Below are 26,066 nucleotides of genomic sequence, written 5' to 3'. Positions count from 1 at the left end.
GCACAACACACACGCACAGCCGCTCGCCGGCTTCCTGCTTGTCTTCAGGACAGGCTCGCAAGGTCCCAGCGCTGGTCACCTCCCCGGCCTCGCTGTCTCCACACCTGCTCTGTCTGCTGGCCGGCCCTTACGCTCCCTGGCCGCCTGGCCTCTGTGGGGAGCTGGCTAATTCCGAGATGAAGGAGCTGAGCCGTGTGGTCCCGGGGGTCTCTCCCACCTCCCGCAAACGAGCTCAGAGCCCCCTGGATGGTGGCGCCAGCTCTGTCTACTGAGGGCCGAGGACTCCTGGGTCTCTTCCCGGCTGGGAGGGTGGGGGAGGGGAGGGGTGGCGTGGGAGAGAGACCAGCCAGTGACAACACCGACCTCACGTTTATTCAGCTCATACCGTGAGCCACTGGTCCCAAGTGCTTCCGATGCACTTTTTTTTTTCTTCCTTAAACCCATGTTATTTGTTGTCGAAGTGTAACAAAACCTGGAGGAACCCACGAAATCCTAAGTGAAGGGCCCGTGGAAGCTTCACAGAGTGAACACGTAAGGGGAAGCAGCGTCCGGATCAAGGGAGCGGACGTGCCCGACACCCCGGCAAACCCCCTCCTGCCCCGTCTGTCTCTGGCCTTCCGGGAGGACACCCGCTCTCCCGAACATTCACGTCGCCCGTGCCCGCAGGGCAGACACATGAAACCACACAACCTACGTTGTTCTCCTGGCTTCCCACGGCCGGGCGTTCTGTTGCTTGGGCTTATGCACGACGTCACGCGTCGGGGGAGTTGGCTCGCTCTCGGGCCGTGTGGCGTTCCAGGCTACTTATTCACTCCTGCCTTCCATTCAGATGGGCGTTTGGTTGTTCCTGCTTCTTGGCGATGACGCGCCAGGCCGCCAACATTCCTGTCCGTGTCTTCGGCTTGGACACGTGCACTCATTTGGCACCGCCGAGTCAAAGGATGAGCGTGCGTTCACTCCCGCGGGTTCCACAGACGGTTTCCCACCGGCTGCAGAGGAGAGTTCTGCACGAATTCTGCATCCGCACGACTGCCCTCTGCACGCAGTGTGGTGGACAGCTGTCTCTGGGACCAGTCCCCTCCGCGTCTGTCCAGGCCCTGGGCCTGGGCGTCACCAATCAGAGGTACCTGCCTAGGACTCTGTGTCTTCGAGGAAGGCCGGCAGGGTCTGTGGCCTCGGGGTCCGGTGTTGACGCTGGAGGTGACACGTTCCAGAGGATTTGTTTCTCCCTGTGTCCCGGCCAGCTTGGTTTGGGGCCTGCCAGAACTTCCCCGTGCTGGGTTGGTTCTATTGTTTGCAACCGAGAACCCCGGGCGATTCAAGGGAGCTATTTTATTCCCATTTCACAGATGAGGAAACAATCACAGGGAGGTCACGGGTGTTGCCCAAGGTCACACAGCTGACCTGGTGGAGCCGGGACTCACACCAAGTTTATACCCCATTTAGGGCTTTCTGTCTAAGCTGATGGGTACTCTCTCGTACACTATGCCTACAACTTGGGAGTAGGCGGCTAAATGACTCACTCAAGGTCACACAGAGTCAAGAAGTCAGGCCGCATGACTCCCACCCACAGAGCTTCCTGCCCTAAAGCTTGAGCGAGTGTGGAACGTCAGCACACGGGGAGGGCGACGGGAACGTGCCTTCATGCATCCGACGATCATTTAATTCCTGACGGCTCACAGGGATCAGGCACTGTGCTAGGTACCAGCACAACAGCACCAAGAAGTAATGAAGACAGCAGAGGAGACATTACGCTGTCGTGTCAGGGGACAAGCCCATGGAGGATAAAGCCGGGCGAGGGATGGGGACAGGGAGTGATCGGGAAGGCAGGCGGGACAGGGAGGTCCTCTGAAGGCATTTGAACAGAGGACCCCCCCTGGAGTGACGAAGGGCGGAAGACAGGCAGCGGGGAGGTGGGGACAAAGGCCCCCCGTGTTCAGGGACCCACCAAGGCCCGTGTGGTTGGAGAGGGGGAAGCAGGGAGCTGGGCGGGGCAGCAGGAACCGAGGACAAAAGATGGATAGCAGCCAGCTAAGCAGGGCCCCGAGTTTTGTTCCGAGACTAGTGGGAAGCCTTTGGGAGGGTTTAAGGCCTGCAGGCCGGTGTCGTGGTCTGATTAATACTTCGGAAGGTTCAGTCTGCCTGCTGGGTGATAAAACAGGGCCATGAGGAGGCGGGGCCGGGGTGGGGGGGGCAACAGTTTAGGGGCTGTGGTGGCGTCCAGGCAGGGGATGAGGGACGTTGGGTGGAGATGTGAGTTACTGGACAGTTGGTTGATTGTCAGACAGGATCTGAGACCGGTGGGCACTGGGGTCCCAGGGAGAGGGCTTAACCTGGGGGCTCCGACGGGGTGGGAACATTGGGGCTGCACCACCCGAGGCTCCAACCAGGGACATGGGTGGGGACTGCAGATCCCGAACAAAGGGGCCACCTCTGAGGTCACAGAGAGGCCAGGAGAGCCTGGCCTGGCCTTGGGCCCGTGGCCTTTCTGGGGACACCAGCACCCGGAGCTGAGCAGGGCTGGGCTGATGGGGAGCCTGAAGGGCCTGATGGGGAACGCCCGCCCCGGGCTGTCAACCTGTGCCAGGCATGGCTCCACGCCAGGTAGCATCGCTGTGGCGTTTGCCCGTTTGGCACAGACAGTTTGAACCCAAGGGTTTCCTTCCAATCCTGTCACGTCACCGTGCCCTTTAAAGCAGCTGACGGGTTGGTTGACATTTCTGAGGGCCCAGGAGGGCCTGACTGCCGGAGAAGAGGCAGGTAGAGGCTGGGAAGTTGGGAAGAAGGATTTCAGCAGAGAACGCCCCGAGGTGCCCAGCCCGGCATCTGAGCGGGAGCACCTTCCTCAGGGTCCCGGGGGGGGGGGGGGGGGGGGGCAGGTCTCCGCACACCTCCCGGCCACACAAAGAAAGTTCCAGGAAAGCTGGCTTAGCAGCTGGCAGCGCAAATCCTAGCCTGCCTGTTTGCCAAGCACTCCCCAGCAAGGAGCAATGACTTCCCAGCCTGTGCATGTCGACATCTTTGGCCCACAGCTTCCTCGGGCCGGGCAGCCAGGGTGAGATCCCCTCGGCCCGCGGCCAGCTGGGGAGCCACCCGGAGGCTCGGGGAGGAGTCAAAAGGGCGCTGGGTGCCAATCGCTCAGGACCAAGGGGTTGGAGGAAAGCTCCCCACCCACGCTGCCCAGGGTAGCAGGAGCGGTCTCCGGCCATGGGAAGTGCCCTGGGTTCGTGGCTGCCCGTCGGCCTCCGGCTTCGCTGCCAGCTGGGGAGGGTCCAGAGACGGGGCGTGGGAAGGCCCCCTCCCACCGCACTGCCCCTGCTGGAGGAGGCAGGCGAAGGAGTGGCTGCCTCCCGGGTTCTCGCCTCTGTCGCCTCCGGAGTGGCCGGGTCCTTCCTGGGGGCAGAACCAACACGGACACCACCGGTAACACCCTCACTCTCGGTCTGGTACCTTCACTCTGGCCAATGCCTGAACCATGCCAGTTGGTCAAGATTTTGAGAACCACCTCAATCTGGGGGAACAATGAGAAATGGGCCTGGTCTTCCCCTATCCCTGAGAATCTACCTTCCTTCCTTCCCGTTTCAGCTGTGCCTTTAGGTCCTGAGTTCGCACAGGGCATTCATTCTCAGCAATCCGGAAGACGACCCTCAAGCTGCCCTCCTGAAGCCACACCCACTCCCAGGAGGCAGGGGAGGGCACCCCTGTTCCCGAGTGTTCTCAGGAGGCCCCGCTGATGGCAGAGTTGGAAGAACAATGGGAGATTTGCCCTTGAGAAGGCCCAACGATCCCCTTTCTCAGGGAAGTGCTCCAGGACCCTGACTCTCAGGCAGGCCTGCCTCACCCCTACACGGACTCCCTCCACTGAGCCCCCTGCGTGTCTTTAATTCCCTGCTGACGGGGAAGGGAGTTCTGGCCGCACCTCCCACCCTTCAGGTTCCGGGATCTTCGCTTTCCAGACACTCTGCCACTTCCCCCGCTTTATCCAGTTTTGGCGGCCTCGGGATGTGGGCCTGGGGCTCGCTGGTGGGGCCAGGCCAGCAGCCAGGGCCCTGCGAGGCCCACCTGGGCTCCCCTCCCAGCTTCCTGGATCTACCCTACTCCCTCTGTAAAAAGCCGCACGACGACGGTGGCCAGGTTCAGGGAGCCTCCGCGGTCTACACCAGTCCTCTCGTTAAACCTCACAAGTCCCCAAGGCGGGAAGGAGTTCCTGGTCCCTCTTTCGATGGCAGAGGACAGGGACCTTCCGAGGGCTCTGCACGTCTCACACTCTCACGTGACCACCTTGCAGTTCAAAAGCTCCACTTGGCTAGAACCGCCGAGTTCTCTGGTGGTGCTGCCTCACTGGAGGACAACTGTGAGCTCAGAGGCCACGTCTTCAGTTCCCAGCCCCTTGGCCTCTCCCTGACCTGAGGTTGCCCTGCTGTCTCCCCTCCCTTCCCTCGCCCGCAGGCTGTATCCTCACCCCTCCTGCCACTTCTGGGCTCCGGGGCTCACCCCACAGCTTCGAGCCGTCTCCTCTCCTGCCCACGCCCAGGCTCCCAGCTGGCTGGCGGACCTCAGCCCCCCGCCCCCGCTCCCCTCCGACTCTCCCCATCAGGCCCGTCTCATCCACACTCTGGGCCCCTCTTCCTCCCAAACCACTTCCTCCTCTTGAGGAACCCCCTCACTGGTCCTGCAGTCACTTGGGTTCCACGGTCATCAGCTTCGCCTCTCTCCTCTCCCTCGGCCTCCACAGGCCATCACCGGGTCGCTCCCCTCCTGCTGCTCCCAATACCATTGCCCTGGTTCTCCTTCCCAGAGGGCAGAGCGCGGGGCCCGGGAAAGCCTCCACCGGCCGCTCATTCAACACTTCTTTATTGAGAGCACGCACCAGGCGTTGTCCCCACCGCGTGGAGCGAGACAACGCCCGCCCGTGGGGACACTCATCCTAGTGGGGACAGATAGTAACTTCGATCCAAACGTACATCAGGTCGGAGTGCCCTGAAAACAGGAAAAGCAGAGCTGGGATAGGTATGCCCAAGCAGGGGGGCTCCTTGATGCGGGGTGGTCTGGGAGGCCCTCCTCCGTCCAGAGGGTGGCACGGCTGCAGAGGGCCGAGGCCAGTCACCGAGGTCAAAAGGAACGTAACTCTCTGAGGAAGAGCACACCGTCAGTTTGGTAATAAAAACCCAGGGACTTTATTTCTTAATCCTTTCAACTGGAAACACTTGTTGCCACGGGGTCGGGGGGTAACTTGGTGGTCTGTGGGAACACGGTGGGAATCTGGCTGAACAGGCTTCTGTTATCTTAAATTTTGAACTACATGAATGTACTTCCTTTTTAAAACATTAACTCGTTGAATAGGAAAGAACGTACCCAGTCTTTTGGAAAAGATTAATTATTCTCGTGGAACTATTTCCCTAGAGAGGGCCTGTCTGCATCTCTGGCAGCCGCTGCCAGGTCAGAGCAGACGGGAGCCCTGCCACACTCCCGAGAGGGCAAAGCGACGTGAGCAGGGTCCTCAGCGCAGCGAGACAGGTGCCCCTAGGAGACCAGGTAGAGGACAGGGAAGGCTGAAGAGCAGGGTCCTCGCTGGGAGCCGACAACGCCCCGGTCTCTCATTCGTAAGTGGCTCTCCATCTTGGCTGTCACGTTCACCCCGATTTTTATCATCAGGCGCCACTGATGCATCCTATTTGGAAAGCCACGGACGGACGGCTACACGAAGGAAACGCCCTACTAAAGACCGGTCCACCAGACAGGATTTAGCCGGCGCGCTCCCGTGGTTTTGGGTGGAGCTGGGGCCAGAGAGCGCTTCGCTAGTGTGGCTCCGTGGAGGTGGCGGCGAGGAAGGGCCGGCTTTGTAAGGGGCGGAGGCCTGAATAACAGGGGCTTGAGAAGCCTCAAGAGATCCTGAATTAATCCTCATGTGACAAGCACACGGCCGTGTAGGCCAAGAGGACAGGCAGATAATGTGACCTGTGGATGAATGTCTGCGTCCTTCAGATTCCTACGTTGAAATCTAATCCCCAGTGGGATGGTATCTGGGGCGGGGGGGGGGGGGGCGCCTTTGGGAGGTGATTAGATTTGGATGGGGTCGTGGGGTGGAGCCCCCATGATGGGACTGGCACCCTTATAAGGGGATGAAGAGCAAAGAGCCTTCTCTCTCCGCCATGTGAGGACAGAGCAAGAAGATGGCAGCCTGTGAAACAGGAAGCAGGTTCTCAGAGACATCAAATCTGCTGGCACCTCGATCTTGATCAGACTGCAGAACTGTGAGAAATGTTAAGCCACCAGCCAGTCTTTTTGTTACAGCAGCTTGCACAAGGGCTGTTTGGAGCATGGCCCAGCGGGGCACGACGGAGGCTGCCGGGGGCGGCAAATGGGTTCTTGTCCTTTAACTATTCCACAGAACAGCCACCAACTCCGGTCACTACAGATTCAGGCTTCCAGTCGCTCAATCTGGGCACTCCGGGGTCCTTGGCGGAGACAACGGCGGGAGCTGAGCCTCAGATCTCTCCGTCTTCGGTGCCTAGGACTGAGCCTGGCACGCACCAGGCGCTTACAAACTGCGCAACAGAATTTTTGGTTTTAATTACGGGCCGTGAGCCCTGGAAACCCAGTATTCTGTTCCACTTCAGGAAACCCTCAGCATCAATCATCCAGGACCAAGGACTCTCAAATTTAGGCCCAGTCCCTATTTTCCTAACTGAATCTCTCAGCTGCAGTATCTGTATCTTTCTTCAAAAACAGCATACGATTTCCTCTTATTAAAACAACAACAAAAAAAGTTTATGGCTTTGCTCGAAGCACGCAAGAGAGCTAGCTGGATTTGCAGACAACCTCGAGTGGCTAACGAACGATCACCGTGGCTTGTCCAAGGGATGGACTTTTGCAAATAAAAAACCAGGCTGAAGTTTCAGGCCATTTTTTTAGAGGCAGCTTCAGGGGTAAGGATGGGATGCTCACTGGATGGAGTCTCCGGGACCAGTCAGTGGTCTGTGGGAGGAGAGCTGAAACCAGAAAACATCGGTTTCTGACAGGTAGACATTCGAAGGCCGTCCTGGGAAATCCGGGCCAGACAGGTGCCCTGCACTGATGCATTAAACCACAACACAAATACGTAAACTCCAGAGAAATGACCAGGTTCTAGCTTCATGACCCTCAGCACAACACTTAATACTCTGGGCTGCTCATCAGCTCTCCGAAAGCCTCCAGCTTTCGCCCTCTGAGGACGTCGTCACTGGCCCCCTTAGCAAACCAGGTTTGGTTTCATCAGGGTTTGTGAGAGGCTACTAACCTCTCTGGGACTCAGTTTCCTTATCTAGAACAAAGAGGATAAAATTGGAAGAAGCCGTCTTGAGCAGTGAGAGAAAACGGACTTTGGACTTAGGCAGGTCAGTCTCAATTCTCAGCCCCGTGCGACGCAAAGCAGGTTACTCGACCTGTCTCTTACTGTCCCTGCGGAATGGGGACGATGATGCCTGCTGTAAGGCTGTAAGGCCTGTGGGAAGGTCCTGCTCACACCGCCTCACATCCGTGCTCCTCCTTTCTTATTCCACACTTAGCAAACGTGAGAGAGGGACACGGACGTGCTGAAGCGTCTGTTACAGAAATCCCAAACCCTTCAAAAGAACGCTATCAGACCTTCCTCTCCCTCTTTGGACAGAGGGCCTCCTTCTGATCGCCCGCCCGTCCCGGAGGCTACCGGGGAGGGTCTGCCCGAGTGAGCACAGGAGGCTGTGGGGAGCAGAGGGCACCAAGCACGGGAGCACCGCGGTCCTGGGGGCGGGGGGGGGGGGGGGGCACCATCTCAGACGGGCTCTGCAGCGGCAGCAGGACATTGGAGCGGTCCGGGGCCCCCCCGCCGGCAGGCACGGGAAGCCCCCTGGCTGGGAGACGTCGCCATGGTGACGCAGCGAGCTCCCTAACCCCGGGGCAGCGCGGCAAGAGGCACTACTAGGAGGAGCAGTTTTAGCTCCACGTTAACCACAGAAAGACACTCATCACACGTAAACATTTACAAGTTTCCGAAGCCAACCGTGGGAGGATGTCACCTGGGGGGAACAGGGAGGGGCTCCTCCCACAGTGGGGACAAGACACCGCAGAGCCACGGGTCTCAGTCAGCACACTTCCCGTGTCCCCAGTCTTCCCAGTGCCCGTTCTAGAACCAGTGATCCCAGCTCTCGTGCTCCACAGGCTGGTGCAGGCAGCAGTGGCTCTCCCGTATGGAGAAAACCCGTCACTTCTAACACAGCAACTGACCGTCTGCTCATCAGAAGAACGTATTTTAAACCTGGAAAGAGTCATAATTCTGAGACGTTTCACATGTTGTCAGCTTTACCTTCCACAGACACGGGCCTCTCCCCTTTGCTGAGGGACCCTCGGGCTGTGCCGGAGACATGGCCGTGGGGAAGGGGGCGTTCTCCCTATCAGCATGCACCAGGTTCGTGGTTTGGATGGCGCCCTGTGCAAGGACTGTGGCGGTGGGGGACGTGTTCTGGGGGCGGGGTAACCAGCAAGCTTGCCTACACAGTACAGCCAGAAGGCAACTCTGGGTTCTCATAAAACTCTGCTCTTCTCTGCCACTCACCGCATCCCCTAAGGGTCGGCCCTTCACTAGCTATGGCATCTCACCAGCAAAAGTGAACGCTATAGGACCGCGGAAGCCTCGTGGTACTAAGGAGAAAGACTCTCGTCAGACAATATCCTGGTGGCGGGTTCTAGGAAGCAGGAGGGCCCCAGTACAGCGCCCAGTCCCTGGAAGCGGCTACACGTGGGAGGTAAAGGTACGAGTGGCTGGGGCACGCTGACCCCACGGAGGCCAGGGGCCCCCCTCACGTCTGCGGTGGCTACACGTATCAGAGGCCGGCAAGTCGGCACAGGTGAGAACCGAGCACATGCTTAGCGGTGAACCCAGGGCTCCCCCCACCCCCGACTCCACGGCAGCGAGGGTCAGGGCCCGGGGCTCGACCCTTCTAAGGCTCAGAGTGCGTTCTGTGGCAGGACTGGCTTGGCTGGTTTCAAGGGCTCCAGTTCGGTAGTCGTGGACCCTCAGACAAACTGGGACAGGTTGGGGACTTTGATGTTGAGATCACCAATGTTGATGTTCCGAGGAATCTCCGGCAGATTGATGTTTTTCACAGCGGACACGGCCCGGGCGGGGGCTGCTGACAGGCCACCCTGAGGAGACACGAGAGGGGGCATGAGACAAACGCTCGGTGTCATCTGCTTAACGCTTAAAAACACAAGTGACGGAGACCGGAAAGTGTCCACACCGAGCACACACAACACACGTTTTGATTTTTCCTCCTTATTCCTCAAAGGTATGGCCAACGCAGCAATCCTGAGGTGGGACGGGGGCTCTGGGACAGGGGCTCCACAGCGTGCGCTCCCGAAGGGGTGGTGGCTCAGGCGGGGTGCTAGCCCCCGCACCTAACAGTGCCTGGCACGCAGCAGGCGCTCAGTCCACGCTTGCCGGAATAACCGGAGACGGTTTGACCACGTCATACTCTGTGTCAGGGGCACTTTTCAGACTACAAAACAAAGCCCTTTCCCGAAGAGCCTGAACACTCTTAGAAGCGGGTGCAGTCACAGGGAAACGCGTACGAGAAAAAGGAAAGTCCGTTTAGGGCAGCTGCCTGCCAACTATCAACGTGAGATGGGAAAGAGCTGGCTTTGGAAATGTCACGTGGCAGCAAGATGGGCGGAAGGACCCGTGGAAGGTCTGACACACCCGCAGCCACGGAAGGACTGTGACAAACACAGAGATGAGGGGCGCTCCCCGCTGGCTCGCCCCCAGTGGGCAGAGAAGGGGAGAAGCCGACGAGACTCCCAGAACCCCGTCCTCCTTACTGACTGTCGGGACACCGACTCCAGTCCCGCTCTCGCCCAGCACGTCTCCATTCTTCCTGTTTCCAAACCCCTTGCCTGTGACTCACTCACTATTCCCGGAAGCTCCCTGGCCTGTGTCACTAAAGGACCGTGGTGCCGCTCCAGTGGTAGTCTGGCGGAGCTTCGTCAGCAGGGCCACCAGTCCTCACATACAGGAATTCTTGGCTCTTTGCAAGGTCAAGTTCCATCACAAGAAGGAATGAAGCTCTCGAAGACACTCAGATAATTAAAATTCTCTTCCTGCCGCGTATGAAGGTGTAGGCCTGTAGCCTCTACGCTGCTCTCCGGCTAGGCTGACGGAGGTGATAGAGAAACCTCAGGGGGGTAGGACAGAATCTACCGTGAGCGGTTTTTGTTTAAGTTTTAAGTAATCTCTACCCCCAGCGTGGGGCTCAAACTCACGACCCTGAGACCGAGAGTCTCATGCTCCAACTGAGCCAGCCAGGTGCCCCTAGTGGGAGCGTTTGTATCAAGCCCAGCACTGTGTGGGGGTGGGCTGGGGTATGTTGTTTGTAAACCCAGCCCAAATTCTGTCCTAGCTGAGTACAGGGCTAACTGGAAATAAGGGAACTGGCAGGTCGGAGGTCTGAAAGATACCACGAGAAATGGCCGCTGGGAGAGCAGACTCCTGGAGCACTGGAAAACCATAATGGGACCAGAGACAGGGATTCTGGGTCCCTCCAAGGAACGTGTACCTTTGAAAGGAGGAATTACAAACTACAGGCACCGGCCAGAGTCCCCCAAGCCAGGAGGCGTCTGTCTTTGTGGGCCATCTGGCTTTTCCGTTCACACTTTTAGCCTATTCTTACACGTTTTAATTTTCAGGGCTGGCCTTCCAATCAGCGGGCCTTCCAATCAGTTTCGATGGACTCAAGGAAGAAAGAAGAGGCGTATACACATTGCTAAAGTTCCCCAGCAACACAAACCGACACATGCATCCCTTTCTCCTTCTGCCCCGGTCTTCTCGAACCGGGTCTTCTCGAGCCGAACTGGCTGGGGCAGAAGTACAGCGGTGTACTCACCTCGGATTTCTCCAGCCTGTTTTGAGCCTCGATCTGAGCGACGATTTCATTCATGTTGGTTTCCAACACCATCCCACCCATCACCACCTCCTGAAGGATGTAGTGCACCTGAAGGGGAAGCGGGAACGAGAAGGGTTGGAGCACCCTGCGGTAGTCGGGGTGTGGCCCAAACAGAAACCCCGCGGGCTCTCCTGCACCAGCAGAGCGGCTGGACCCGACACCAGCTCCTGATTCCCAAGACACCTAAGCCCGAGTCCTCCACCCCTCACGTGAGACCACAGGGGGTGGCCCCCGCGTCTCGGCACACCGTCACGCGAACCTCTTCCGTGAGCAGCTCATTCCGTAGCTCTTTCCCACCTGCTGGCCACACTCTGGGCGGGAAGGTGGTAGCTGAGAGCACAGGCTCTGAAGTCACACAGGTTAAGCTGGGTGACTTTGGGCGAACTATCCTTTCTGTTCCCCAGCCTCCTTCCAGAACTCTGGTGAGGACTGAGATAACCTCTACCAAACACCCAGCCTGCCCCACACCGGGTTCTAAATGAATCAGGATGGCGCTCATTGCTGCTCTCGGCAGCAGCACCGCTGACGGACGCACACTCGGTCACTGCAGGGGCAGAGGGACAATCCCTGCCCAAGCACATCCCGCGTGAAATGCGACGTCTCCCGGGCTTCCTAAGATAGGCCCTCCAGCCCGTGTTACGCTGGTGGCAAAACAGGCCCGCGCCTTCGTACCTGTCCTTATCCCTTTCTTACAGCTGGGATGAGAAACTGGGTTCTCTAGGCCCTGACCACCTTGTCGGCATTGGCTCCGGCCTCTCGCATAAATCTGCCTTTCCAGGCAGATCCAGGGGCTCTGCAGACCCACCACCGGCAGAATTGCTTCCTCCGGTGCCTTTCACCCGAAGTCCTTCTTCCCACTTCTCTGATGTCAGAGACCAGCTCGGTCCTTCCACCGTCTCAGTGAATCTCTCTGGTCTCTCTAGCTGCCCTCTTCCTTCCCGGGCTGTTGATCTGGTGCCTAATTAACAATAGAAGGTGGCACCTCGAAGGCCATGTTGACAGGATCTGATTTGAAAGAAGTGCCACCCCTTACACACCCCAGCAGACACCTCTGACCGACCCTCTGGGGGTTTCTATGGCAGCTCGCTCGCTACCGTGGGGTGCAGTGTTTGAGTCAGCACAGAGGCTCAGTCAGCGCAACGGTCAAGTACACGGAGATTCAGTTTTGCTGAGGAGGGCTGGCTGGATGGAACCCGAGCGCACACGTGAGCCTGGTGCCCAGAGGAGTATTCACACTGAACCTAGTGACGAGGTCGTCTGGGTCTAAAGTTTGAGCACTATTGCCACTTGGGGCCGGATAATTTTCTGTGTGTGTGTGGGGGGGGTGTCCTGTGCACGGTAGCCTGTTTAACAGTACCCCTGGGCTGTGCTCATTCGATCCCAGGAGCACCCCACCAGCTGTGACCACCAAAAATGTCTCCTGGTGAAACCGCCCCCAGTTGAGACCCACTGGTCTAGCGTCTAGACTGGAGCATGGAGGAGGTGAGGCCAATTTACTCTGTGGGCAATGAAGAGTCAAGATAAAAGACGTGTCTGTCTGTGTGCTTGTGCACATGCATGTTGGACGCGTGAAGTTCTCGGGCATATTAGTTCTTCATATTTTGCCCATGGAGGGAGAGAGCATAAGAACGTGTGTTTTACGTACAAATAAAGTATATTCACTTACACTGAGTTTTATTAACCACTTTCCTGTCTATACATACACACTCATGTGGCATTCTTAAATTTTATACAAGAGGAATCATTTCATTATTTAAATGCAAATGGGGATTTAATGGTAAAATTCTCATATTTAGATAATTTACAAAATGTTAAATGCTACTGGTCTTAAAATTATTCATTGTTATACTTCCCCATCAAGAAATTAGCTTCTGGGGGCTCCTGGGTGGCTCAGGCAGTTAAGCATCTGAGTCCTGATTTTGGCTCAGGTCATGTATTCACAGTTGTGAGACTGAGCCCCACATTGGACTCTGTGCTGAGCATGGAGCTTGGGATTCTCTCTCTCTCTCTCTCTCTCTCTCTCTCTCTCTCTCTCCCCCCCCCCCCGTCCCTCCCCAGCTTCCCAGCTTGCACTCGAGCGCTCCCTCTCAAAAGGAAAAAAAAAAAGAAGAAGAAATCAACCTCTGAAAACATTCTCATGGCTCCTCAAAATATTTTAAGCAACAGAATAACCATACAATCAAACAATTCCGCACCTGCGTTTATACTTAAGAGATATAAACCAAGGATTCAAAAAGACATTTCTATACCTATCTTCATAGCAGCATTATTCACAGAATAACCAAAAGGTAGAAGCAGCCCACGTGCCCATCGATGGATGGATGGATAAATGTGATACAGACATACAAAGGAATATTATTCAGCCTTAAAAAGGCAGGACACTCAGACACATGCTGCGACACGGATAAACCTCGAAGCCATTACGCTAAGTGAAATGAGCCAGAAACAAAAGGACGAATACGGTACGATTTCTTTCTGTGAAGTACCCGTGGCCAAAATCAGAGGTAGAAGTGGAAACCTGGTGGCTGGAGTTGAGGGAGGAGGGGACGCCTGTTGTTTAATGCGAAACCAGTTTCAGTTTTGCAAGATGAAGAGAGTTCCCGAGAAGGGCTGCACGATCGTGTGGATGCACTTAGCACGACTCAAGTGTACACTTAGAGATGAAGATGGAAAGCTTTACGTTACGTAAAATTCACAACTGAAAAAACAAAATACAAGTGTCCACACCAGGACTCCTAGTGTTTTATTCTGTTGTTTAATGAGCTCCTTCATGGCAGGAAGTAGTATTTGTTGAGCGTCTCCACTATGATAAGCACTTTACATGGTTCTTACTTTAAGTTTATGTATCGGTGTGTAACATCGTAATATCTGGGGCGCCTGGGTGGCTCAGTCATGATCTCATGGTTCGTGAGTTTGAACCCCATGTTGGGCTCTGTGCTGACAGGTCAGAGCCTGGGGCCTGCTTCCGATTCTGTGTGTGTGTCTCTCTCTCTGCCCCTCCCCTGCTCGCACTCTGTCTCTTTCTTTCTCTCTCTAAAATGAAGAAACGTTAAAAAAAAAATGTAGTAATATCCATCTGAGGTAGGTAATATAATCTTCATTTTAATCTCCATCTGAGGTAGGTAATATAATCTTCATTTTATATATGAGGGAACTGACACATGGAAAAGGCAATGAACTATTCCAATGTCACATGTCTGAGTAGCAGAACAGAGCACCGAGTCCGGGCCCGTCTGACTCCAGAGTTCATGTTCGGCACCCTTTCCGCCACGGTTCCTCTGAGTCCCAAGCTGTGTCTTCTACCTGCTCATCCCTCACTCCTGGTCCATATGGAATCATTTTCAGACTTGCCTTTGGTGTGTCAAAGATTTTGCATGAATTCTTCTGTGCTTCGTCCTCAAGGCCTAGTGAGCCGCAGGCATGCTGACTGAATGAAAAGGCTTTTCCTAAGCCTGAGCAGCATATTCCTGGGGCTTTAGGTGCTTAGAAGATGGATGGCAGTGTGGTGATGGAGGCCTGATGGAGAAGGTAGTAAAAGGCCACTAGCAGCTGGATAGCATATGTTAAGACTTCTGATGCGAATATGGTATCATGAAGTCATAATTCTAAGATGCTATTCAAGATGTGTTCCAAGTGCAAAAAAGGAGAAATAAATAAAAACGCAAACTCCATTTTTAACAAAACTGGAAGACAACCCAAATCCCAGACCCTAAAACAGCTAGAAAAGCTGTCAAAAGCAAGGAGTTCGAGCAAGGCTCCTTTCCTTAGAGAAAGAAAAGAAAGGATACTACAGAGAGGGAACATGGGAGCTGGAGAGAAAGATCTGCCAAAATATACTGCCTGTGGGTAAAGGACACTCGCTCTGGGACCAAACAGATTCCTTGCTGGGGAGGCAGGAACGTCTGTGGACCTGGAGCGGGAAGCAGAGGAGAAACCACCACAAACGAGCTGTATTCGCCTCACAAGTTCAGCTTCATGGTGGCGTCCGCATTGTGGAAAAGTCTGCAGGAGCCTCGCTCTACTGGCTGGACGGAGATACAGGGTAAATGAACTCACCCCAAACCCTAGATCAGGAGAATGACTGCAGTCAGCCTGGAATTCAGACTTGGGACCTCCTCTAAACAAGCATCCTGCAAATAGCTAGTCCCTGAGAAACTCACCTGCTCGAAGAGGACTTGTAAGAATGAAATCTACACCGGATGTATACAAAGATACAACAAGAACAAAATTTGGAAAGAAACGGGAAAACCAAAAAGCAGACTAGGACTGTGCACTGGGAAACCGCCGCCACGGAGGAAACGAATGACAGTAAAATCTTTTTGCCAAACTGAAAAAAAGCAAACAGTGAAGCGAGAGCTCAGGGCAGAAGAGCAGGCACTTGTGGGAGGGGTGGGGAGGCGGCAACAAGAGAAGACCTCGCGGGAACCGCTGGGGGAGAAGTGGAAGGAAACAGTACGGATATGAAGGTAAAGCTGGAAAGAAGCAAAGGGAGAAGAGACACTGCCGAAAGCATGGTAAGGAACAGAAAGGAGGGAGATGGAAAAAAGCAGGTACAATGAAACAGAAAAGGGGTTAAAAGGAATAGAGAAAAAGGAGAGTTAGAGAAGCCAGCAAAGGACATGCAGCGGATGTATCAAGGGAAACCAGGACGCGGAGCAAACACATAGGAAAAGAGGTGTTCATAAAGACTATGTGAAAGTATGATTCAAGAGGTTTCTGAAACGAAAGAGGGTCCACATACTGCAAGGCCACACTGTATCCTGGGGAAAACTGACCCACTACGGTCAACGCCAAGACAGACCCTGAGGGTAACATTTCCAGATTTTTGCAACGAGGCAAAAAGATCAAATTATTTAAGAGAGGGGCAAAATCTTGAAAATTTCCACAGTAAAATCCAACGCTAGCAGAAAAAGATGTAATACCTACAAAATTCCCAAAGAGAGAAAGTGTAATCCAAGAATTTATACCAGTCAAGAGTAACAGAATAGGAAAAACCCTGTTCCTATGAGTCTGTCTTGAGAAACTGCCAGCCAAGGGGTGATGGCAGAGAGACTGGCGTTGAGCACCGAGTCCGCTTACAGGGAGGACTGAGGTTAAAGTGGGATTAGAGCGACAATAGAGGCCAATGCTATGTGCCTGACAATGAAGGAAAGTTACAGCCAGCAGAAAGTCAGGAAGACAAAGTTGGGGGAAGGAAGGAGGTACAAGAACCCTGACTTCCTCACTCTCAATAACTGAGAGTCAATGGGTATCCGTGAAAACCAACAACTCATGTAATGAAGATCTAGTTATTATGACTTTTATTGTGATCCCCCCCAACCCCTGCCGTATCCAAGCCCAGAGTCACTTGCTATAAACAATACTTTGAGAGCCACCAAACTAATGATTTGGGGCCAGTAAGATCTTTGCTGCTGACCAGAGTTCTGTGCCACTCTTCTTGCATAAAATTCACCCATAATGCATCACCTACAATTTCCAGTTTCTCTGAAGTACAGGGAGAACTCAGACTCCTGTGAAACAGTAAGTACAGATTGCTTCTAGATTTTTCGGAGCCTCCATCTCTACCTTCTATATTTATCTTTGTCCAAACCTGATTCAACTTCATTTCCTTTTTGAAGTAACTTACCTTTCCAAAGCATTCACCTTGGTTTTCAGAGAACAATTCTCTTTTCTCATTACGGTTTATCTGTATATGATTCAGTTATATAATTACAATATCAGTTTGACTGGCATCAACAGGTCTAAAAATATCACAGCTGACCTTTGGTCAGCACAGTGACTCATGTGCTGTAGATGAGCAGAGAGTGAGCCACGAAGGGTCAGCCTGCCAGCTGCCCTCGTTCATCTGACAAGTCCATGAAGACCCCTTGCACTGAACGTGAAGTGTGCCATGAAAGACGAGTAACGTTTCTGCCAGAGGAAACACAGGGGATGTGAGAAAGTTCGAGGTTGCTAAGCCTGGGTGTATAGAGAACGCAGCCAGGAGTCAATACTACACACACCCAGAAGTATGACTCAGCAATAAAAATGAATGAGCGCCTGCCATTGCAACAACATGGATGGGCCCGGAGGGTATAATGCCAAGTGAAGTAAGTCAGAGAAAGAGAAAAACCATGTGATTTCAATCATATGTGCAACTTAAGAAACAAAACAAGCGAACAAGGGAAAAAAGAGACAGACAAAAAACCAGACTCTTAAAAACGGGGAATAAACTGGTGGTTGCCAGAGGGGAGGCTGGTAGCGGGAGGGGTGGAAGAGATAAAGGGGACCAAGAGTACACTTATCGTGGTGAGCACTAAGAAACGTACACAATCGCTGAATCAATATATTGTACAACTGGAACTAATATAACGCCGTATTGTTAATTATACTTGAGCAAAAAAGGAAGAAGAATCAATACCAAACTCATGTACCTAAAAAAACTACACACAGTCAGATCACAAAGAATTAAATGACAAGAGTTAACTGATGGACTGACCTCAAGGATGCCAGCAGAAGTGGAGGTGAGGTCCTCAGAGAACACTGTGAGTTAAAAGTACCAAACCAACAAAGTGGAGGTGGGGGGGAAAGGAAGTCTGAAATCGAAGTCACATGGGGCGGTAAGAAGCACAACAGAAGAAAGCAAAGAAGTAAAGGTCCTCAAGAGTCCTAACCCAGCCTAACATCATGCGCACTGAACAAACATGAATTATCAAGTAATTACATACTTGATATAATTATAATTCCTTGATAATTCATAGCTTTCTATTTCGGCAACCATCTAAAACGACGACAATAGCAAGATTCATTCAGAAGGACCAGTAAGAGAATCGAAACAAAAACACTACTGACTTCTTAGTTCTCAGCAAATCCAACGGTAAGCTGATCTAAGAATAATCACATCAAGGAACAGTTTCATCTGACCATAAAGATTAAGATAACCCCAATAAACCAATAGGTCAACTTGATGTAACGGGGAGGCAACAGAGAAAATACTTTGGGTGACGAATCTGAAATCTTAACAGGTAAAATGCTGGGTAGAAACATATATTACAAGATCAAAGAGACATAAACTTATGGCCACACTTTAGTGAGCCAAAGGTTGGTGTTTATATTTGTCTTATTTAAAATTTTCTCTTAAAATCTCTCAAAACAATCAAAAAATAAAATACAGTTGACCCTTCAACACCACGGGTTTGAGCTACGTGGGTCCACTTATATACAGATTTTTTTTGATAAATACAGTCCAGCACTACAAATGTATTTTCTCTTCCTTATGATTTTTTGAATTATTTTTAGTTTTAAAAATGTTTATTTATTTTTGAGAGACAGCGTATGTGTGAGTGAGCAGGGAAGGGGCAGAGAGAGAGGGGGACAGAGGATCTGAAGCGGGCTGTTCAGATGCTCAACCGAGTGAGCTACACAGATGCCCCTTCCCTTATGATTTTAAGAGCACTTTCTCTCCTGTGGCTTGTTTTATTTGAATAATACAGTATAGAATACACATAACATACAAAATATGCTTTAATCAGCTGTTTATGTTACTGGTAAGGCTTCTGTCAACAGAAGGCTATTAGTAGTTAAGTTACTGGGGGGAATCAAAAGTTGTATGTGGACTCTGACGCTGGGGGTCAGTGCCCCCAACCCTGTGTTGTTCAAGAATAAACGGTAAACACCAGAATAACGTCTGTTCCTCTGAAGGCAATCTAACCTGCTATCAAGCTTCCATACTATGCTCCTGACACATCTGGACAGCTGTCTTCCTTTCATTTTTCTCTTCTAGGAAGCTGGCACATTGTCCCCCCTCCCCTGAAGATACCTGCTTCTATAAATGGATCCTCTGGGCATGTAACTGGGCCTAACTGTTCTTTTCTATCAATATAAGTTAACTGAGACCTTCCCCATCTCATCCCCATCTCACTCCCTAGAGGTAATAATGAGTATGTTGGGGCGCCTGGGTGGCTCAGTCCACTTGAGTGTCCAACTTCGGCTCAGGCCATGAGTTCGAGTGCCACATTGGGCTTGTTGTTGTCAGCCTGTCAGTGCAGAGCCTGCTTCGGATCCTCCGTCCCCCTCTCTCTACCCCTCCCCCACTTGCGTCCTCCCATAAATAAAGTAATAAAATAAAATAAAATAAATAAAAAGTAATGAGTGTCCTGATCAGGATGGGGACCTACAAGTTTGCGGCTCGTAAGGCTCCCCCGGAAGCTTTTCCGCGACCCAGTTTAATAGATGAAACAGGAAGAACAAATTTGGTGCATGCTGAGGACTCAACAGTGCTTAGGTAAAGCCTGGGGACTCCTAGAAAGCATGACTCTCCTGTTCTGAAGAGCCGGAGTCAGAGGTTCTGGGCCAACAAAGGCCTGGCCAGCAGTTCCACTGTGAAGATGCACAGAAAGGGGAAAATGACACCGGGAGGCATCAGAGGAGAGTTTAATGACTGTCGAACCTGCTGGGATTCCCTGAAGGAAAAGAAAGCCTTTCTCAAACTGGAACAAGGGCTTGCACCGCCACCGATGCTGCTGAGATCTAATCCTAACCCTGATTACCTTCTACCATTCTTTACGCTGATCCTGTTAAGTTCTGTAAAAATCAGAGACATTCTTCCAGAATTGGAGGTGAATACCCACAGCCAAGGGCAAGTAAGCTCAAGAAAGGCTAAGACAGGGGCGCCTGGGTGGCTCAGTCGGTTGAGCGTCCGACTTCAGCTAAGGTCGCGATCTCAAGGTCCGTGGGTTCGAGCCCCGCGTCGGGCTCTGGGCTGATGGCTCGGAGCCTGGAGCCTGCTTCCTATTCTGTGTCTCCCTCTCTCTCTGCCCCTCCCCCGTTCATGCTCTTTCTCTGTCTCAAAAATAAATAAACGTTAAAAAAAATTAAAAAAAAAAAAAAAAAAAAAAAAAAAGAAAAAAGAAAGGCTAAGACAATCCCCCTCTTCTGAGACAGAGTACTGCGGCCTGCAGGCACTTCTCCTGAGGTCCTTCATGTGGTGTGTTGTCATATGTTTTACTTGTCCGACCGTGATTTTCCCTGAGGACAGATCTATGTCACACTCACCTCTGGGTCTCCAGTGCCAAGCACGGTGCTTGGTAACAGCTCAACCTTCCTAAGGCCAGCTGAATGGATGAGAGCAGCTCGTCTAGTTCAAAAGCTCTGATCCCGAGGACACACACACAGGTCTGGCTTCCCATCCTGGCACCAAGAAACTAGTGCTACGCCCAGGACACAGAGTTAACCTCTACGGATAAGGGTGGGTTACAATAAACTTGCTAGTTTCGTGTCAGGATCGGGAGTCGAAGAGGGAACGTAAAAGTGTCACTTCAAGGACAGAGATGCTCCTTAGGACACAGCTCTGGAATTGCTGGGGAGGGAGGCAAATCAGTTTCGACAACCCTATCCAAGGACAGAGGATTCCAGGATCTTCAAGAGTACTAGTCTTGGTTATGTTTCTCACGGAGGTTAACAAAGTTCTGAATCCAAGCCCAGGTCAACGGAGACTATCGCTAAAACCAAACTGATCTGGAGCCTGAAGATAACAAACAAGACATTACTTTTTCCTCTAGTAAAAACACACAGTCGCTAGACCTCAAACTGGCCGTATTCCATAAATTTAAGTATGAAACTTACGATTATTTTTCCATAGATACAATAAGTAAGGTTCTCATGCTAGCAGCCCACAGCTAAAGCTGACTTTAATCCATAATGCTACCGGGGTGCCTGGGTGGCTCAGTCAGTTAAGCGTCCGACTTCAGCTCAGGTCATGATCTCATGGCTCGTAGGTTCGAGCCCCGCATCAGGCTCTGTGCTGACAGCTCAGAGCCTGGAGCCTGCTTTGGAATCTGTGTCTCCCTCTCTCTGCCCCTCCCCCACTCACACTCTCTGTCTCTCTCAAAAATAAATAAACGTTAAAAAAAAATCTTAAAAAAAAATCCATAATGGTACCTAGAATGTGGTACCACTGAGCACCCCTGCATCTGTATCTGCCATGAATAATACTGCTTCTTCTTTTTTTTTAATATACTACTCTTCTTTTTTTTTTTTTAAAGTTTATTTATCTATTTCAAGAGACAGAAAGAGAGCCAGCGCAAGCAGGAGAGGGCAGAGAAAGAGGGAGAGAGAGAATCCCAAGCAGGTTCTGTGGCACCATCAGCACCGAGCCCGACTCGGGGCTCGAATCCATGAACCGCGAGATCATGACCTGAGCCAAAACCGAGAGTTGGACACTCAACAGACTGAGCGACCCAGGTACCCCAATACTGCCTCTTTAGTAAAATTCAGTTCCATCTTGGGATGGCAGGAACCTATCTAGCAGAACTCCTCGGGCAGACGGTAGGTAAAGATCTTCTGAGACACTAGTGGCACATGAAGGTACACCACACTCCAAGCTGATCACATCCATAGAAGCCTCTAGACTAGATCAATCCCTCCCAGATTTTTGCACTGGACGACAAAAGCCTGTTGTATCACAAAAGGCAAGGGATCCATCCCCACTACCTATCCGTATTTTCTCATCTTTCTAAAAACGACAGTGTTACCACAGAAGACAGTAAAACACTAATTAAATACAAAATAACACGGTCACGGTGCTTGTACTACTGGTACAGGAGGATACCAATATTGCAACACTCAAGTTTTAAGAAAGAATCACTGATAAGATACACACTTTACTATATTGAAAGCTAAGTGCCGGGGTGCCTGGCTGGCTCTGTCAAAAGAGCATGTGGCTCTTGATCTCGGGGTTGCGAGTTTGAGCCCCACATTGAGTGTAGAGATTACTTTAAAAAAAAAAAGACAAGAAAAGGAAAAAGAAGAAAGCTAAGTGCTGATAACTTTTTCAACCTCTTCTTGGCTTGGCTGGTTTCCTTAATTGCTAGGAAAGACCTCCAGAGGGAAGGGAGGGAAGAAATTCTTGGTAGGATGAGGTCTGCGTTACCTCATCGCCCATGCTGGAGGGTAGTGGCTCTTGACAGGCCAAAGGAAGGAGATTCTAAGTGGACTCAGCACTGACAGGGGGAAAGGATCATCCTGGCCGAGAGTCAGTCTCTAGTTCTCACATGGCCAATTTTAGAAAGGAATGTGAAGGGGAAGAGCATATAAAAACACCTCCCAGAAACCTGGTACATACGCCTTCTTCTCCCTTATCCCTACTTTCATTCCAAAGTCCAATGTTCTATCAGTGTTTTGAGACCTGCCAGGAGTGCCTGTCCTCATCTCCGTGGTTTGCCTTTCACCTTCCCTGCCTACGAACGAACCCATGGTAATCAGACTCAACAGCTGTCAGGTGAGTACCTGTGTAGGTGTACCTGCAATGAATACTACGGACCACACAGAGTACCGGGCATACCTGGATCCATCGGGAAGCTGGCTTTCCGGTGAGAGAGACAAAACAATGCAAGAAATAGTCAAACATTAAATCACCATTAAACTATCTTAATGGAAACCTTCACAAGTACATTAGATCTGAATAGACATTTTCCCAAAGACATACAAATGGCCAACACACACGCAAAAAGATGCTCAGGGAATTGCAAATCAAAATCACAATGGGATATCATCTCACACCTGTCAGAACGGCAAGAATCAAAAAGACAAGAACGAATGAGTGCTGATGAGGATGTGGGCAGAAATGAACCCTTGGGCCCTGTTGGTGGGAATGCAAATGGGAATGCAGCCACTATGGAAAACTGTATGGAGGTTCCTCAAAAAATTAAAAACAAAACTACGACCCAGTAATTCCACTTCTGGATATTTATTGGAAGAAAATGAAAACATGAACTCAAAAAGATATACGTACTCTCTGTTCACTGCAACATTATTTACAATAGCCAAGACATGGAAACAATGTGTCGATCAACGTATGAATGGATAAAGAAATGTGGAATATAGATACATAGTGGAATATTACTCAACAGCACAGAAGGAAATCTTGGCATTTGTAAAAACATGGATGGATCCTGAGGGCCTTATACTAAATGAAATAAGTCAGAAAGAGAAAGACAAGTGCTATATGATCTCTCTTATACATGGAAGCACCAAATAAACAAACAAACTCATAAATAGAAGAGAGAGTGTTTGTCAGAGGCAGGGGGAGGGGGGATGACGGAGTAGGGGGTGGGAGAAATGTGTGACAGGGGATCAAAATAGTAAAAAAATAAAAAGAGAGCAATACAACACATGCATAAACTGGTATGCCAGAAACAGAAATGGAGAAAATATACTCAACGATTAAAAGAAAACACACGGAACTTGATTTTACATGGTGAAGAGATACTGAACAGATCAGATGATTTCCCAGAAAAACTGACTCAGAATGAGTAACACAAGACTAGGAGCTCTAGGTTTTATATTGTTTCCAGGGATGAGAAAACTAACTTCCAAATTTGGAATTTGTAGATTGATGTATCTGGCTAGAATAAAAAGATAAGGGCAAGGCAAAAAACAAAAAAAAGCAACATGTGGTTCATGATGTATGCTTGTGTGTATGTATGTGCTCGTGTATAAGTGAGATAAATGACAGCCATCATACAAGGGATAGTACGGAGGAATGAGGATTGTTTTGTTATTCCAAAGTATTTGCACTGCCAAAGAAATTATGATGTAGAGGAATATTACGTTACAAAAATGCTGATGCCGTATGAGGTTAAAAATAAACTGGCTACAGAACGGTAAGAAGAGGAAAAAGTGTGTACTACTCATTTCTATGATTTCTAAAACAGAACATCGTGAACATAATTTAGCTTTTTCTGTGCTGCTTGTTAACATCCATATTGAATGCACTATGACGCTGAGATGCCCTTGGGGACAGGGTTGTCTGGTCCCAAGCAGCTCTGCCAAAGTAAAAGAAAGCAGGCGGGGACACGTGGGTGGCTCAGTCAGTTGAGTGACCAACTCTTGATTTTGGCTCAGATCATGACTCCAGAGTTGTGGGATCTAGCCCTACGTCAAGCTCCATACTGAGCAGGGAACCTGCTTAGGATTCTCTCTCTCTTCCTCTGCCCCCGCCCCCGCTCACACGCTCTCTCTTAAAAAAACAAAGAAAAGAAGAAAGCAGAGGCACCTGGGTGGCTCAGTTGGTTGAGTGTCCGACTTCTGCTCAAGTCACGATCTCACGGTTCTGTTTGTGACTTCAAACCCCGAATTGGGCTCTGTGCTGACAGCTCAGAGCCTGGAGCCTACTTAGGATTCCGTGTCTCCCTCTCTCTCTCTCTGCCCCTCTCTGGTTCCTGCTCTGTCTCTCTCTCTCAAAAATAAACAAACATAAAAAATAAAAAAAATAAAAAAAAAAAAGAAAGCAGGCAAAGAAACAACCTGCTTTGTAAAGTTGTTTTTCTCTTTTCCTTGCTATTAGTGTCTCCCGAACTACTTTTATGACCTTCCTTAAACTTCAGACAGAGGCAGGACATTTGCACGATTTTCTCCAGATGTCATGTCATGCAACCCCACAAACCTCAATCCCCTGCCCTTGATTTTCTTTCTTTTTTACACTCACATGACCATACATTCTTTCCATGAAAAATGAATGAATCTAGTGGAATCTCATCTTACAGAAGTTTAAGTTCTAAAGTCACCAGAAGAGACGGGAAATATACATAGCCCCAAGTTCCTATACAGTCCTCCTCCGCCAATGGAGCTGCTGCCTTTTTTTTTTTTTTTAAACCAGTTAGCACGGTTAGCACTAGCTGAAGTGGCTGGCTTGTTTAGGAACCACACGGACGGAAACTCTGTAATGTATCTTTAAGCATTAAATCACTCCGAGCACCATAAGATGGTGAGAGGCACATGACAGGTACATAGGAACAGAGGCAAAGAGCGGATTCAAGTCTCCCAACTCACACTCATGCCAGCCATAAACAGACGGAGTCGAATTGTGGGTGGAATCATTCTGTACGTAGAATCTTCAGGGGCGCCTGGGTGGCTCAGTCAGGTGAGCGTCCGACTCTTGATTTCGGCTCAGGTCACGATCCCAGGGTTGTGGGATCGAGTCCCATATTGGGCTCTGTGCTGAGCACGGAGCCTGCTTAAGAGTCTCTCTCCCTCTGACCCTCTCCCCCATTTGTTCTCTCTTAAAAAAATAACAAAAATACAAAATAAAAATAAAAGAGAATTTTCATCCTCTTTTTTCCATATGGTTAGAGTTGAATCCATATAAGCTAAATATGTGTGTGTGAGCCCACCGTATCCACTATATACAAGATGCTGCTTTAGGTTCAAGGCAGTCACTCATTTTCACCAGAAGAATGTGACCTGTGACAACATCTGTTTTCAAATATGCTTAACATCACAGAATGGTAAGAGCTGGAAGAAGGAAGTGAAGATAAGATGTGAACCCTGTCCTCAAAGGGCTTAGAATCCAATAAGGAAGATAAAACATGTACAAAATTAACTATTGATTAAAGGAAGACTGTGAAAGTACTATGACCCAAGTACAAAATGCTGTGGCAGTTTGGAGGAGGTTGGGTCTTGAACGAGTAAACGGAGGAGAAGGCATCTGGGCAGAGGGAATGTGGCACAAAGCCAACAACTCACGAACTACCCTCCGAGCCCTGCCGACAGCTCTTGAAGAAAAGGATTCTGCGCACGCTGGCTGCATGTTTCACACTCTGCAGCAAAGCAGACTCGTTGCATGTTATTCCTTCTTCCCCTTTTTTTAATTTCCAAAGAATTCCTATTATGAGTCAGAGTGCTCTGTGACATAGATTTTAAAAAGATGTCCCAGTAGGACTTTTTCTTACTCGTCTGTTTCACTCTCCTTCATTTCCTGCCTATTTCCCGTATTCTGCAATACTGGTCCCATATGCGAAGCACAGTACCGGGTAAAGAAAACGGTCCGGGCCTTGTCCGCTTGAATTTTATCCTCTCTCTGACTGGTTATCTGCTAACAAAACGTGACCCAGATACATCTCTTTCCACACTGAGGGCACTAGCTCAGAAGAGGACACTGAGGGCAGTGTGGGGGGAGTGTGTGCTCTGCAGTCAGCAAATCCAGGGTCCGAATTCTGTCTCTGCTTACTAGGACCGTGTGACCTTAGAGAAACAGAGCTTTTCTACCTCGAAACTCAGTTTTTTCATCTGCAAAATGGGGAGAACTAGAGTTCTCACTTGACAGGCCTATTCTAAGGACAAAATAAGGTAACG

At 50.8% G+C, this 26,066-nt stretch overlaps 1 protein-coding gene and 1 long non-coding RNA gene across 5 annotated transcripts in view; one reads left to right on the top strand and one right to left on the bottom strand.

Annotated features, from left to right (window-relative positions):
• The first annotated feature begins 2,493 nt into the window (after positions 1-2,493).
• LOC132668675 (uncharacterized) lies at positions 2,494-5,180 on the top strand. Its single transcript, XR_009605694.3, has 2 exons — positions 2,494-2,604; positions 3,586-5,180. It is a non-coding gene; the product is annotated as an uncharacterized LOC132668675 (long non-coding RNA).
• The window catches only part of AP3S2 (adaptor related protein complex 3 subunit sigma 2), a 58,249-nt gene continuing 37,336 nt past the window's right edge, over positions 5,154-26,066 (bottom strand). For 2 of the 4 annotated variants that reach the window (XM_060617649.3, XM_060617650.3), the window contains 2 exons: positions 10,896-11,003; positions 5,154-9,162 (listed from right to left, as the gene is read on the bottom strand). In XM_060617649.3, the coding sequence (XP_060473632.1) occupies positions 9,034-9,162; positions 10,896-11,003 (237 nt within the window). In that variant the 3' untranslated portion in view covers positions 5,154-9,033. The remainder of the gene's footprint in view (positions 9,163-10,895; positions 11,004-26,066) is intronic. The other 2 variants (XR_009605692.3, XR_013556444.2) reach the window with 2 other exon arrangements.

This window comes from Panthera onca, chromosome B3, assembly GCF_046562875.1.
Source record: "Panthera onca isolate mPanOnc1 chromosome B3, mPanOnc1 haplotype 2, whole genome shotgun sequence".
Classification (NCBI taxonomy): Eukaryota; Metazoa; Chordata; class Mammalia; order Carnivora; family Felidae; genus Panthera; species Panthera onca.
This window is presented reverse-complemented; position numbering and strand designations above follow the sequence as displayed.